The sequence below is a fragment of the Anser cygnoides genome, chromosome 7, assembly GCF_040182565.1.
Source record: "Anser cygnoides isolate HZ-2024a breed goose chromosome 7, Taihu_goose_T2T_genome, whole genome shotgun sequence".
Taxonomy (NCBI): Eukaryota; Metazoa; Chordata; class Aves; order Anseriformes; family Anatidae; genus Anser; species Anser cygnoides.
This window is the reverse complement of record NC_089879.1, coordinates 8,144,264-8,160,233: the sequence shown is the minus strand read 5'-3', so window position 1 is coordinate 8,160,233 and position 15,970 is coordinate 8,144,264. Positions and strand designations below refer to the sequence as shown.

Here is a 15,970-nt window from a genome sequence, read left to right as displayed (position 1 = left end):
TTTTAACTATCTATATATTCAAATTAAGCTTTTATTTATTTATTGACTATTTTATTTTATTTATTTATTGACTATAAAGTCCACAGACATATCACAGACACCAGTTATCCCCTTGATACGATATGCTGAGGGCCCATTTGTGTGAGTGCTCACTGACAAATACAATGCATGTTTTTTGAAAAAACAAAAACAGGCCTTGAGAATGTACTAGGTATGAGTTAGGAGAATACAGTTTTGATTTTAATGGTGCGAGTACTACTTTAGATTTCTGAAGACAATCTTAAAATGCAAGTCAAGGAAAAAATGCACAAGGTATTACAAAGTTGAGCTTGTTGCTTTGTAACAGGCCTTAAATCAAGAGTGTTTATTAGTAAGCTGCCGGCAAGTATTTGTTTGTATTCCTTTTATTATTTCAAAGGCTTTTATGAACAGTACGTCACAGTGCAAGCGTCATTTACATTCAAATGCTAGTTTCTAATGTTTTATGCTTTCCAGAGAAGTAATGGGGAGAAAACCACGAAGAAAATGAAACTTAGATCTTTTCTAATAACACATTTTTGTAAGTGTTTTGTCTTTTCAAGATGCCGTGACATCCTGTTCAGTTGAAGGAGCACACGACTTTAATTGCACGACTCATTCACTTTAAATATTTAATAATGCTTTTATTAGTTGCACTGAACCAGTGAAGTAAGATCTGTAATATCTAGTGCTGGTCATCATTTTTATTCATCATGGTTTAATAAGCATTATAATTACAGATTGAAGAAGAAATATGAGTTAGCTTTGTGGTTTTGCTTGGGACTTCTGTGCACACTGGTATGATTGGAAGGGATAGTACAAGCTCTGTGAGCATAACTGATCATATTCAAATATACTGATGCAGGCTTCCCAGTACTGACACATTATTCTTCATTTTTAAGTAACTGCAGGAAAGATGCTCCATAAAATTATGAGTCCTGACACTATTAACTCCATCTGGCTTAGTAGTGAAGTATGAAAATTTGAAGGCCAAGTGGGCTTGTTCTTGGCAGGTGTTCTGCTGCATGCTTTATCAGTGCAATTAGACATCAGCTATTTTTACCAAACATTTCCCATATCTGTTTCCAACTAGCACAAATAGCAAAGTTATTTTGAATGAATAGCCAGTTAGGGGAGTGTTCATTTGGAGACTTCATCAGAGTTCAAGCTGAAAGACTGTTTGTAGACAACATAAGCTCTCCAGGCTCACTCCTCAAGTAAATATAGAAGATGATCTTTTAGTATAAATTTCTCCCTTTAATATTAAAAATGTGACTATTTGCATGCTATTTGCATTCTAACATTGTAATGGGAGGTTAGTAGGGCAGCCTAATATCTGGTGCACTTTTTAATGTTTTGTTAAAACATCATTTTTTCCCCATCAGCAACTTATGCGGGAGCGACAGCAGATGGCCAGCCGCCCCTTTGCTTCTGTCGATGTAGCACTGGAAGTAGGAGCTGAGCAAACAGACTTTCTACGAGGGCCATTAGAGGTAGGAACAGTGGTGCTGACAAGGGACCATTGTGATTTGCATATTTATATTGTTAGTCTCATCTGCATCTGCTTCTGAAACCAAGCAGTCTGATTACCTGGAGCTGACAAGTCTCAGCTACATATGTTATGCCATTTTCAAGGTGCATATTTTTAATAGCATGACATGAGCTGTAACAAAAGCCACTGGAGAATCTATTAGCCTCGTCTGGAGTGACAGTCAGCTCACCTGGCACTCCTTTCCTGATGGATATGAGCTGAAGGAATGCAAGACACAGGAGAAAGCAAACCTCATGCTCAGTCCTTCGAGTACAGAGTGCCCCCTAGTTAACATCTATCTTAATTAGCAGATATTACAGCAAACAAACAAATAAATAAATAAAGCAACTGTGAGTAGCATTTCCATGTTGTTTTATATGTACAGGTTTAAAGAATACAGACTATACTGCATATTTTCGTTTGTAGATAATGGCTACATTACTGCATTCTTTTATTGTAATTGCAGGCCATTGAAAAAGAAATAATAATATGCAAGACAATGTAATACTGGAATAGTGTAATAATGCATGAAATAGATTCTGGAAGTTTCACCTGAAAATAGGAGAATTACAATACGTGGATAATAATGAATATCTAATCTAGGTCGGGGTTTTGGTAGATTGTAATCCTCTATTCCTTTTCTTTTATTTATAATATTGTGTTTACAATTATTACTTTATCTTATTTATGATGGGACCTGAGAATGAGGTGTGATAGCTCTGAAATCTTTCAAGATTGTACTTTTCATTGCTGCCAATTCCTCTTAAATTCAAAGCTTCTCTTACTTTTCTCAATAGCCTCTTTCAATGGAAGATTAAATACACTATCAAATCTCTAAGGTTTATGGAGAAGTGAGCAATGTGAAAAACAGATTCCTAGCAGGAAGAAAAAGAATCAGCTCTTGAGTACTTATCAAATTGAGGCTCTCTGTCCTGCTACTGTATAGGAAGCAATCACAATTGTTCTTGCTGACATAATTTAAATACATGGAATAGGTGGTGCATAAAAATGCCATATCTTTTTGGAGATGCTTTGTTATTTTCAGACCAAATTACTAGGACACACACAGACACCCACCCCTTCACCATATTTCTGTCTCCTTTTATTGTGGAACACAAGACCTCTCCAGCCTTCCACACTGAGGACAAAGTACACTGTAGTTAAAAGTTAACTTTTTGGAATGTGTTTTCATTGCTTCTGTGCTGACATCTGAGAACATTTTCTCTGTTGTCTTTTCAGAGGGAGGCAATGAGTGGGAGCTGAGGCGTCCAAACTCTAATTCTGTACATACTGATTATTTAATTAAACTTTAGAAGTAAACATCACAAGTTAATTGCCACATTTTCTTCTCTAGTGTCTTTTATTTAGCACTAAAAGAGGTAGATGCTAAAATATTTTAATTATATTTTACAGTTTTTATTAGCTTTTTCTTCCTAGACTAAGCATTTTCTAGTAATTGCTTAGTATTCAGTAACCATAGGGTTTTTGTGTGTGTGCGTGCGTGTTTTTTTTTTCTTTTACTAATTAATATATAGTTATGCACAGAATGGAGACCATTCAGAGTTTCCTCTGAATTAAGATATACTGTTCTATATCAAAACAAAACATTTTGCTGAGGATTAAATGAATGTGATTCAGGATATTGATTGTCCTTTTATGTATATTCTATAAGAAAGTGCTATATTGAGCTTCTGTTCCAGGTCTTCCCTGAATTTGCAAAAGAAGGATGCGAGAAGTTTTAATTGCAATTCTGTTCAGTCATAACTCTTTTTTTTTGGGCAGAAGGGAATTTGGATCACACAATTCTAGGATACAGTGCTTAAACAAAGGATAAAGTGAAGTAGCTATAACTTTGTTTTATTAAAGTAGAATCATAAAATTGTTTTAATAATACTGCGATATCTGATGCCCATTGTGATCATTTAAAATTAGAGTTCTTTTGGTAAAAAAATGAGCAAGATGCAGTAACTCCCTTCCAAATGTTCCACCAGCATTGAGGAGATCTTTCTCTGGCATATTAGGGGTTCCAGTTTGTGATGGTGGGGCATTGTGACCCCTAACCTCATAATTTCATTGTTGTGTGCTACTCACTGATACTTTAGATGTTATTGATATGCTTTTTATTGACACTGTGCTTCCAATCACATTGTATTGATCCATGTGCCCTTTGAACACAGTGCAATGTCATCGAACTGTTGCATACATTACTACATCTCCCTTTCAACTGCATAGTAGGACTGCTGTTCGTTAATGTCATCTGACTTATGTGGTGGTTGTTTTGTACAGCTGGTGTTCTAAATTTATATGGATGGTCTCATGCATATCAATGCTCATATGACTATCTACATGGTCATTTTGATTAGTTTTTTTTTTTTATTATTTACATTTATTTTTAAATACCTGGAAGAAATTTTTTACTATAAAATTTGATTTTGCAGTAGTGAGGTACTTTTTGTCCAGTGTTTTGAAGCTGTATTTTAAAAAGTAAGAATATGGATACTGTATTTACAATGATTGCCTACTTTAGATACTTATACTACAACTGATAATATTTGGGTCTGTTTTACATTAGCCACAATTTACAGCAAATTAAAATCTTGAGAACTACAGAAGAATGCTGAAATTTTGTTATTTTGAGGTGTCTTTACCAGACAGTCTGTCTGTCTTAATGTTTCACCAACAAAATGACAGTATCCTAAAAAAGAAAATAAAAAATAATTTAAAAAAAATCATCTGCATCATATTCCTCCACTTTCCTGCTGTCTGAGTAGTTTCCAGGCACTGGCAATAGCCTTTGCTCTTCCCGATTTAAATCATATTAATTATCCATCTTTACCTCTTCAGGCGTCCCTTCTGTGGAACTGATTTCACAACATGACATTACCAAGTCTCATCTTGTCATCCGTTCTGGCATGTTGGCTATATATCAGCTCTTAAATACATTATTGTCAGCTTAAACTTAATACAGGAAAAGTCAAACTTTGTTTTTCCCTTGCCCTCCTTCCCTATTGGTCAGCCATCCCTACACGTCAGCCGCCATCCTGCTAATAATATTGACAGCACAGTACTATCCTAATTCTAAATGTATGAGGCAATATCTACTGTCTTTGTAGCTTGATAATTAAGATACTAATCTTGTGCCCTATTTTGGAGAAAAAAATACCTATGCCAACCCCAGTCTGCATCATAATTTGCTTCCATTATAATGCCATTTCCCTACAGTTATGCCAGTAGAGGAGAGGTAGGGAAGTCAGGTGGGCAGTGAGCCTCCAGGTCCCAATAGGAGAACTGGCAAAGGGGGAGTACAGGGAAGTAGCTGGTATCCAGGGTCAGGTTAAAGAGAAGAAGGAATTCCTGAGGTCCCACTACTCGCAGTTTTATGTAGTGCAGGCTGTTAAGGAGCAGAGAAAGAAAGCATCAAAAGCTCCCTGTCCGGAGTCTGATAATACTGTGGTATTTTGTGAGACCACCATATTTTTTTCAGTACAAGATTCATAAAAATTTAAAAAACATTGTAGATCAATAGACATGATACTTCTTGTCATGCAACGCCCTCAGTATTATGAAGTTTTATTATTATTTATTTCATTTCTTTTTTTCTGGACATGCTGCGTTTTGGTTCTTTCTTCATAGACTATGCCTCCTATAAGGTAATATTTTTTCCCCAAATACAAATCACTTTTGAAGATTCACTTCCACTGTTCTGCTGACAGTTGTTTTACTTACCTGCATGTTAAGAGGAAAGATATTTTTTTTTCCTGTCCTGTTTTGCCCAACTTCTGGGTGCTTTTCAGCTCGTTCATAGCACATGCATTTTTTTGAAATAGGGACAGATTCTTTCTTTATGTGTGTGAGATAAGGTGGGCACTATTGTAAATTCTAATGTAAGGTCATGCTAAGTCTCTGAACAGCAGCATCTACTGTGCCACATCTGCTGGAGTAAAGACAGATGTATTATTGTCTGCTTAAGAACCAAATGCAGATTTGCCTTTATGCTGATCATGCATTTGATATCTATAGAGTCTGACTGGGATTTCTTTTTTCAAATTGATGTTCTTTAATAATTATTTCCGCAGAAAAGCATGCAGTAATCCTTACAATCATTTTTCCATCGAGTTACTGCATTTCTTGTAGAATTGTCACAGATGTTAGATTGTTCTCTACTTCTGACAAGGTAAGATGATCTAAAGAATTTTAAAATTCACATAAAATCTGTCCTTGTTTCTCTAGTAAATAGCAAGAAATATTTATGGTACATTAAATACGTCTTGAATTTCAGACACTGCTGATAAGTATAATGGAACAATATTCAATTATTTCTCATTTATTTGAGTAAAAGAATTGGAATTTATGCACCAACAGCAGTAGCTAACCTTATGCCAAGAATGGCTATTGGAAATCAGAATGACTTATTAAAACACACTAAAATCCTGTACCAGAGGTGTGGGGGGTTTAGGTAGCTGAAGTTTATACTAATAAGCTGTGTTGCTCTTTTCCCTTGCCAATATAGTCTCAGGACTTTTTAGCTTGCTTTTTAAATAAGTCCAGTTAATTTCCATTCATTTTCTTGTTTAATTTGAAAATTCAATGAGTAATTTCTGAAACTGCAACCTAAGCATACTTCACTATTTTGTACAAAACAAACAAACAAAAAAAGGTTGTATGCTTTCTTAGCATTACACTTGCATTATTTTGATGACATAATGCTTAAAATCAAGGAACAGACTCTTCCCAATTCTATGTTACAGGTCATCGAATTGCCCCCTAGTATTCTCAGTTCCTAATTTTAGTGTCAGTAAAAGAGGATAAATTAACTGATATTGCAAGAGAGTAATAATTTATTGAAGGCAATGAAATTTTCCCTAGAGTGGTCATCTTGTTTTCAGTGACCATAAATGCAATATATATTTAGCAAGAGGTGCTATCAACTATACTTGCACTTTTTGCTTACTTAAAAAGTCATGCTATATAATTTACAAAGTTGTAAGTGTGGCTTATGCAAACTGATTAGGGAGCTGAACTCCAAGAACTTTAAAGAACAGATTAATTATATAAAATATTATTAATTTTGTTTAAAATATGACCAGATCTGGTTATTCTTTGTTGTTATAGTGGGATAACTAGACATTATCCCGCGCTATCTTGTGGGAAGAGTAGACATTCTCCTGGATGGGGAAAGATGGTTTTGCTGGCTAATCTCTCTGTCTTTTTCTGTCTTTATGATTAGTGCTGAGGAAGGTGCAGTGTCAGGTATAGATGCAGCTCATGAAATAGTTCAGCTGAAATCATGTAGAACAAATTGCAGATTGTTCTGAATGTTTCTAGGGCCTGGGAAAACCATAGGTGGACTCAGTGGAGCAGAAACAGTTTAGAGACGTCTATCCTGTTACTTATTAATGCCATTCAGAAACTAAGGGTGTATTGTTTCTTTTGTAATTTAGAAGGCTTTGGATATGCATGATTTTAGAGCTCTCATTCTCTTTAATTCTTTTTTTTTTTTTCCATTTCTCATTTTCATGGTATGTCTGTAAGCCAAGCTCTGCTTGGCATTGGAAAGACCTTGGCTAAGTACTGTGTCCAGTTTGTAGCACTGTAACTCAAAGAGGACCAGAGGAGAGAGAATCTGGTTGCGAACAATGTGAGCAATCAGAGATTTAGAAAATATGACTACAAGGAAGAGTCAAGGAAATTGGAGTAGACTATTGAAAGGAGTCAAAATAATAACCTTCAAATATGCAAAAGGTTAGTAGCAATCAGGAGGGCAATAATTTTTTCTTTGTGTGCACTGTAGGCAGCAAAGGTGTAATGGACTTAAATTGTAGTAGAAAAGTCTTAGGACTGATATCAGGAAAAACTTCTCATAATAAAACTGAATCACTGGAAGCAATTGCCTGGGGAGGTGATGGAATTTCTTTTACTGAAAGTTTTTTAGAACAGGTTGGACAAACATTTCTCAGGAACCATGTACCTAATAGCTTCTCTCCTTTCAGCTCTGCCTACATTATGATTCTGATTGCCAACTAGCTCTTCCTTCTGCATACTCTGAAAATTCACCATTTATGTTGTTTGAAAATCTTAATTACCTTCATTGCACTATTAGTTTTCTGTTACTGAATGTTTCTGACCCTTCTTTTCACTGTTGTTCTTATCTTCATTGATGCACAACCTCAGCTTTCTTGGAAGATCAGAAACTGTTAAGTCATCTCTGACCCCCAGTCTCTCTATGACTGTCGGTTTGCCTAATGTAATCTCCAATTCGTTCTGGAATAGCTTTACTTTTCTCCTTGAAGTTTATATTCATGATATAATTATTTCTTATCTTAACCAGTGCATTAACATTTTTATAGCCTTTCAAGATCCATACATCCTAAACTACTAGATCTCAGAGAAATGTAGTCAGATGATACATCTGACACTGAAAAAAAGAATCTGTATTGGATCACATTTCCCATTTTTTTTTTTGTATTACTCAAGGATTAGGCTAAATTTGCGGTACAGTGTCTCAAGAACTCCATTACCTTATGCTACATTTTGACCTTAATGGCTCACTGCATTCTTCTATGCCCATTGCTTCAGTCCTGTTTCTCTCTTTTTTTCTCTTTTTATTTTTTTCCCTCCTAAACTGCTGAGTCACTTTATTTTGAATCTACTTTCAAATCTTTCTTTTCTCCTTTGCAAAGCATTGATTCTCATTGGGTATCCTTCTGTGATAGAATGTATGAGGCATGCTATATCAAATGCAAAAATCACATTCTGTAGTTCTTTCATTAGAGAAAAGCACTTACCTGAAAGCAGAATTGTTTTGTCCCTGCAATAATTCCTCCCTCCCAGAATGATGTTTTTCATGAAATAAAATTTTACATTTCACGCTATTTATTGTGTAATTCAGTGGTCATATATAACAGTGTAGCTCTGCCTGATCAAGTATCTTTATATTTGCATACAGCTTTGGTTGCTTCTGCTTAAATTTATGTCTAGCAATGTGTGAACGTTCTGAGTCTGTGATTCAGAACAAACACCTAATCTAGTTGCATGCGCATACTGGTCACCGCTATATTTTTTTTGTGTTGTGCCTACTATCTCTATTCAATATTAAGTATATGGATGTCCAATTCCTTGCCTGGAGTCAAGTTAACAAATTTTAAGATTTATAAGAAATAGTTCCCTCCTTTGGCATATGTGGAATCTAATAATCTGAGAAATGCTGTCTGGAATAAGCTGAGTCATTTTTTAATACTGACCACAATTATTTTATGTTAATTGTTAAAATGTACACCAACACCTCAAAACTTGTTGATGTCTTGAATCCTTACCTTAAATGATTTTTTAAAAGGAAAATCTAGATTGGTTCTGGAATGCATGCAGTCTCTAAACTCACAGAAAACACATTTTTAGTTCCTGAATTCTCTTGTTTGTTTGCTTATTTCTGTCGAATCAATTTACCCAAATGGGTGAACAGACATTGTAAGTATGCCTTAAAAATGATGCATAGGAGATTTGTATACTTCCAAGTTAGTCTCCTAATATTTCATGCTAGCAAGAAAGTAAAATGTCTGCTTAGCAGCCTGTGTGCTCTAGGACCTGTGAATCAAGTTCAGAAAACCTGGTTTTGTTAATTTTTTTTTGATAAAAATGTATCTTTCCACTTCACAAAATTTATTTTGCACATGTACTGCACAATCAAATGACTATAGAAATTACTTGGATAGAAATATATGATTTGTGTTGAACAAAATTGCCAACAAATTTTATGCTCAATTGGAACAATTAGCTGGATTTTTGGCTGACTAGCTAAATGTAGGTGTTTCAGCGATATTGGCATGCTGTGAATAGAAATTGTTAAATTGGTGTATTATGTTATGCATAGATGCAAATTGAAAGTATCAAAATACATATTCTGATTGTTTTCAAGCAGAAGTGTTTAGATGTGTCTGTAAATGTTATGAAAAATGACACTGTACGTGTCGTATGTTCATTAACATTATTAAATAAAATCTTGTTTCATAAAGTAGATAGATACAAAATTCAGTGAATGCAAAATAAAATATATATGTTTGTAGCTCTAGGATTATCTTTTAACAAAGTTTGCTTATGGGAATCTTGGCTTTGGATAGCAAGTCCATGACAATGTAATTTTTCCAGAAATGTTTAAACAGAATACACCAAAGCATGGAAGTAACTATACTCTCAGGATAACTAAAGAGCACACAGAATGAATTTTTTCTTGGTTTCTTTGACTGGGCCTTTCACCTGGTTTGTACATACCGTTCTCTGACAGGATGCTCTTTTTAGTTATACATGTTTTCTGAGTATTTCTTTTGGTTTTAGATTAAAAGTTATTTATCATCTTTTCTTTAAACTTTCTTTAAAAGGAAAGGAGAAAAGGAATAAATAGATACAGAAGCTATTGTCTTTCATTAGCTATTTCCCATGCTTCCAGGTGTAACTGGCCACTGTAATGTGGTGGCTTATACTTGGCAGCTAGTAGTCCTTAGCTTTACCTTGTAGGGTCTACCTGAATGCTGTTTCCTAGCTCTGTAATCAAGTTTCAGTTCATCCAGCTAGCAACAATGCATACTGAAACAACAGAAGTGTCTAACTGTGGTGTCTAACTTTCATTTGCCTGCTTGCTTTGGGCTCTTGAATTTCCAGTTACACAGGGAAGTTTCAAGAAAAAGGACAGAGCATGTTCCTGTACAGGTAGACCATGACACCCTTCTGGATTTAGTAGAGATTGAAGTTCAGCTCTCTCATTGTCTGGATCACTCTTCATCTGTGCTATTGGAAAAAAGGCAAATGCAAGTCCTACTCTAATCTGCCTATCATCAGAGTGGGGGAAATTTAATGTAGCATGCTGCACAGCATTTCTTCTTGTTCCCTAACTTCTCAGTAGAAGCCTGCAGTTTAGACATTATTTTTGCCCTCCGCATGTTTTGAGAAGCATCTTCCTTTTTTACACTGATTGTTTAGAAAAGTATTGTAGTAGTTACAAGCAGACTAGATCACTTTGGTGAGAGGAACCCACAATTTCAGAAAGTCCATGAGGAGGCTGAGGATGTATGTCACAAGACATGAATTCCATTCATTGGCTTTAACAAAGCAGAGGTAGAAACATTGCCTATAATGTTAGTTTTAGTAATAATCTCAGCATTTCTTATTACATAAAATATCATAATGTTCTTAGAATTTGAAAAATGAATAACCTCAATCAGGATTTAGGGCACAATGGTATGATTCTTTAAAGGTTCTGAAGGAGTTGTTTCCTTGTAAAACTTCTGTTGGAAATCAAAGGTTTATGAATGGTATACTGAAGTGTAGTAGATTCTGTAGTAATGTAGAAGTTTCAAAGGCAGTTAGACTGCAGTGAAATTTGGAATATCAATAAATTTGAATCAGAGCTATCTCTATAACAGGAGCTCCTTTAAAGAGTAAGCAGTATTTGTGATATGTTATTGCTTCCAGTTATAGAAATAGCGTATTTTACAAACCTATTAGAGCTTCCTATAACAAAGACTGTAAAACATTATTGTTCATTAGCGTGAAGAAGTAAAGTTTTTAACAGATATGTATGAAAATTTCCTTTTATTTTCATCTTTGGTACATATTCACGTTATTGGAATTTTATTTAACTTAGAACTTTTACTTTTCCAGTGCTATTCCTCATCCTATATCCTTGGTGAGATGACCTTTTTCTTATCTTTATTATCCAGCTTTTGGTAAGAAACTGAAAGTTTAAAATAGACACTTGCTGTCAGCTTTTTTTTCCCACTGTTTAGACTTTGAAAAAGTTGTATAAATATTGAACCAGTTGGAGTTAATAAATAGAATTATTCTGTTCTGCAGACACCTTAATGGTTTTTAAAAGAAAAGGCACTGGGCTTCTGGAAGGGTAGACCAGCAATGTATTTTATATTGAGATTTTTTTGGATTGTAGGAAACAGAAGGAATCAAATGTTGAACACACTTAAATATTAGTTTATTTGTAAAAAAAGAAAAGCATTATTCAGAGACTCACAAAAAACATCTGTGTTTTGCAACACAAAACACATAAGTGTAAGACAGTCTTTGTGATCCTCATTACATATAGGAAGAGGAGCTGACATGACTTTGGCAATGATAAACAGTGAGTTCAATTTCTTCTGGACTTGTGGATGCCATAAAGTGCATATTCCTTTTTTTTTTTTCCTCATTTGTTTGTTGTTGTTGTTGTGAATATTCTTCATGCAAAAAGAAAATCATATTAAAAGAAATAAAATATATTAGAATATTGTTTTAAACAGATCCAGTCAAGCATAATACATTGAAAATCCATAAAAAATATCCAAAACCTACTGTTGCAAACTCCTATGTATCTTCAGTGCTTAATCATGGATTATTATTCGAGCTACATTCTCCCATCATTCACTAAATTCGGGAATGGTAGAGTTGCATAAGATCCATATCCAGCACAATGTGTATCCAATACAGCATATTTAAAAAATAGACTAGTGAAATTGTATACTTTGATATACTTATTGAGGAATAGTGGATTTGTGTGTATAGTCAAATGCAGAATATTTGCAGAAGTATAAATAGTAAAGTTTGAAAAACTTCTATTTTTATAAATTCCTGGTATTCCCGGTAGAAGTTCTACCTGGAAAAAAAAAAAAAAAAGTTCTACCTGAATATTAATCTGAATATTTAATTTTATTTTTCTCCAAAATAGTTACAGCATCTATTTCACTCCTAGTAGGAAATTGCTGTGGACAATATCCCTTGGAGTGCAAAGCTCCAGTGTCACTGCAACCTAGCAACAGTTTATAACCAGTTTGCCAGTCGTTTGCAAAATAAATAGCTAAAGAAGATTTTAAATAAGCTTCTCTAAGCCAAGTGTCTGTCCTATTTGTGACTTTCTTTTACTTTTAATTGAAAGAAGGTGTAACAGCTCAAGGTGAGAAAGAACTAAGAGAAGGACTGGAAGAGACATATGAACAATATAGGACCCTAAAGGAAAGCAATAGTTAATGTATGGCTATACGTGAAGATGCAGGCTGCCTTGGAAGCAACACATATATCCATAAAATTGCACAAAACTGCTTCTAGATCTCCCCTAATGTGACCTCTTCATTAAGTAATGTGTTGCATGCAACCCAAATAATAATTTTCAAAGCCTTGACAAAGTGGTACAACTTTTATATGCACTGTATATAGCCACTGATATTCACAACAATAAATGGCATAAAACCTGTGCATTTAGTGTAGGAAATGTTCATTGATTTTTGGCACTTATACATGGCAGATGAAATGTAGTTGTGATGTTTGCAAGAGTACAAGAATCAAATGAGTCCTGTCTGTTAACAAATATAATTAAAATTTAAGAGCAAAAATATAGAATACTAAATACTAACTACAAATCATAGGGTTTATATCTTCTTCCCAATGGCTAAACTATTGCTAGTTCTCAATACACAGTCATTCCAAAGACTAGCATTTCATTTATTAAAATATAATACCAAGAGGTTTTTGAAGCTTTTAGCACCAAGGCTTGGCTGGCACTTGTGTTGTATTTATGTTCCAGTCTGTCTGTGCCCTCTGTATATGTAGATTCATTCATTCTGTTTATAATACATTGATCCATTTTGACCTTTAATGATAAAGACAATAAAATGTGATCTTCACTGTGTTAGACTATAAGTAGGAGTTTTCATTTGTATTCTAAATTGGTGTTCTATGTAGGTGCTTGTACATGCTTATTGCCATATTATCTGATTGCTTTCTGGCAGTAAATGGAACATCATTAGTTGCTAATGTCTGTCACATTTGCTCCCTCATCCTATCTCCAAGAAAAGGAGTGTGTAACATCATGCTTATTAAGTGTATACATTTTGCCACATGTTTATGTTAGAAAAGGCAAAGTCAGAGAAATCTGTCTAGGATTTGTGATATATGATAAGGACATTTTTGAAAGTCTGCAGACTTAGTAAAATTTCACTCACATTATTAACCTAATCCTAAGGAAGGTGTATATTTCCTGTGATACTTGGCATTAGTTTTGTTCCCAAAAGTTCCATTGGGCAAGACAAGCAAAACGGCCAACTATTGGCTTGATCACAGATCTTGAGGCAGTGATTTAGATGTGCCATCTTAGCCACTGAGCATTTTGAGGATGAGGTCTGAAACTTTGAACTTACATTTTTTAGAAAGCCAACACAGAAAGTAAGGCTTAGGGCTGTCATTTTTACAGCAATCTCTGCATTAGCCTTTGTTACTGAGGTATACTCTATTACTCTGTTTCAGGTAGTTTTTCAAAGGGCTTAAAATGTCCATGTATATCAAAGAGCTGAAGTCTCCCTGAGAAGTGGAAAGAAAACAAACAACTCATTATCTTCCAAAATGTGGGGTAATGACTTCAAATCAATTGGGAAAAGCAAAAAGCATTATACGGAAATGATACTTAATGAGAGCTGGAATGAATGAGAAAGCCAAAAGCTCTTCAAACAGCGTATAATGCTAATCATTGTTTGGTACACCTTCTGTGTAATTGTAGGGTCTTCAAAATGCTTTCCCACACTCACCTATACCTTTCCTGATTTTAACTCCAACCAGCTTTTCTTCATCGCTGTGCAGATTTTCTCCAAGTACCGTTCTGTTTCAGCATTATGATCACTAAGATAGTAACACGGTGAACACTTGTGACAGATGAGTACAACTATTTTTTACCTGAGTATTCACAGCACTGGAAACCTCATTTTCTATCCAGCTGGTTTGGGGAATTTATGTTAATAGGACCAAAGAACTGATCCCTGTTAGAAAAGTTCATGTTAGGCTGAAATTCATTATTTTTCATTATTGAATTTGAATTAGACAATAAACCTAATCTGTAGAAAACAGCATTCATCATTCACAATAGTATCATAGACTAATACAGGTTGGAAAATCATAGGCTAATTTAGGTTGTAAGAGACCTCTCAACTACCAGTCAAACTGGCTGTGGGTCAGTCAATCCCCAGACAAGGTCAAACCACCTTTAATCAGCTTGTTCAGGGCCCTGGCCCATGGTGTGTTGAGTATCTCTAAGGATTATGATTCCAAAATCTCTCTAGCCCTCATTCAAATGCTTGGCTAACCTCCTTGTGCAAAACCTTTTCCTAATTTCTCATCAGAATCTCCCTTCTTGCGACCTGTTTCTGCTGCCCATTTCCTTATCCCTGTGTGCCTTGGAGAAAAGGCATGGTTGGAATCAGCAATTAGATCCTGCCTTAGCCATCTCTTAAGAATGAAGAAATCCTGTCAGCCTTTGCTTCTAACTCCTAGGCCACCTATATCTCACAGGTTTGTTTACAAAGGAAAATTGTGGAAGACTGCTTTGAAAGCCATGCTGAAGTCAAGTTTGGAACCATCCACTTCAGTCTTCCACTAAGCCAGTCGTATTACCAAAAGCAAACAGGTTTCTGTGGCCAAATTTGCCCTTTGAAAATCCATTCTGGCTGTTCCTGATCAGCTTTTTGTCTTTCATGTGCTTGGACATGGTTTCAGAGAGGATTTCTGCTATAGTCTTCCCAGGGACGGTGGGAAGCTAGTTCAGCTGACCAGCCCAAATTTCCCCAGATGTGTGTAAAATTTGCCTTTTTACAGGAACCTCCCTGATTACCATGACCTAAGATGATTGTATTTTCTCAGTGACATTGGCCAGCTCCCACAGTATCCTGTCTGATCCTGTGCACTTGACTACATCCAATTTGTTTAAGCGGTCTACTGTGCATACTATGAGTAATACTACACCCCCTCAGACTCTGGCTGTAGGATTATGGATTTGGGAGACCTGAGAGAAGTCCTTATCAGTAAAGACCAATGCAAAGAAGGTGTGGAATACTACAGCTGTTACTGTGTCCTGAGTTACTAGGTTTCCTGGCCCACTAAGCAGCAGGCCTACTTTTTCCTCATGCATCCTTTGCTCTTGTTTCTGACACACTTACAGAAGTCCTTCCTGTTTCCATTCAGACTCCTTTGTAGTTTTCAATTTCAGCTGAGCTTTCACTTTCCTAACTGCTGGAACAATGTCTCTATATGCCTTTGTACGTATTGCTGAGGTTATGCTGAAGCTATATATACTTCCTACTAACTAAACCAGATGGATACCATTAGCAAAAAAAATATAAAATAATCTATGTTGCTCAGGTTTTCAGACTTTTTTTTTTCATGGAAAAAACATTGGATATAAAGTCTTGAATAAACTAGAGCAGCTTCGAGGTTAATGTAATCAAAAAACTGCTGTAAAGGCACTTCCCTCAGTAACAGCATGTAACAGTGGTCGATGTCTGTTTTTCTGCTGATACTTCTTGATGAGGCATGTTTTTTTGCCTTTTTTTTTCTTATTATGCCAGTCTGTAAAGTCCATAATTTTTTCCTGGCCCTTACATTTTAGTAGTTGCAACATGTGCC

General features: G+C 35.3%; 1 protein-coding gene across 9 annotated transcripts in view; it reads left to right on the top strand.

Moving 5' to 3' along the window:
- Positions 1 to 15,970, top strand: part of ATRNL1 (attractin like 1) — a 495,684-nt gene that overhangs the window by 365,128 nt on the left and 114,586 nt on the right. For 6 of the 9 annotated variants that reach the window (XR_010832767.1, XR_010832768.1, XM_013174609.3 and 3 more), the window contains one exon: positions 1,404 to 1,511. The exons of the other annotated variants lie outside the window; for them this stretch is intronic. Coding sequence is in view for 4 of the 6 variants with exons in the window: in XM_013174609.3 (XP_013030063.3) it covers positions 1,404 to 1,511 (108 nt within the window). In the remaining 2 variants the exon portion in view is untranslated. The remainder of the gene's footprint in view (positions 1 to 1,403; positions 1,512 to 15,970) is intronic. 9 annotated transcript variants of the gene reach the window in all.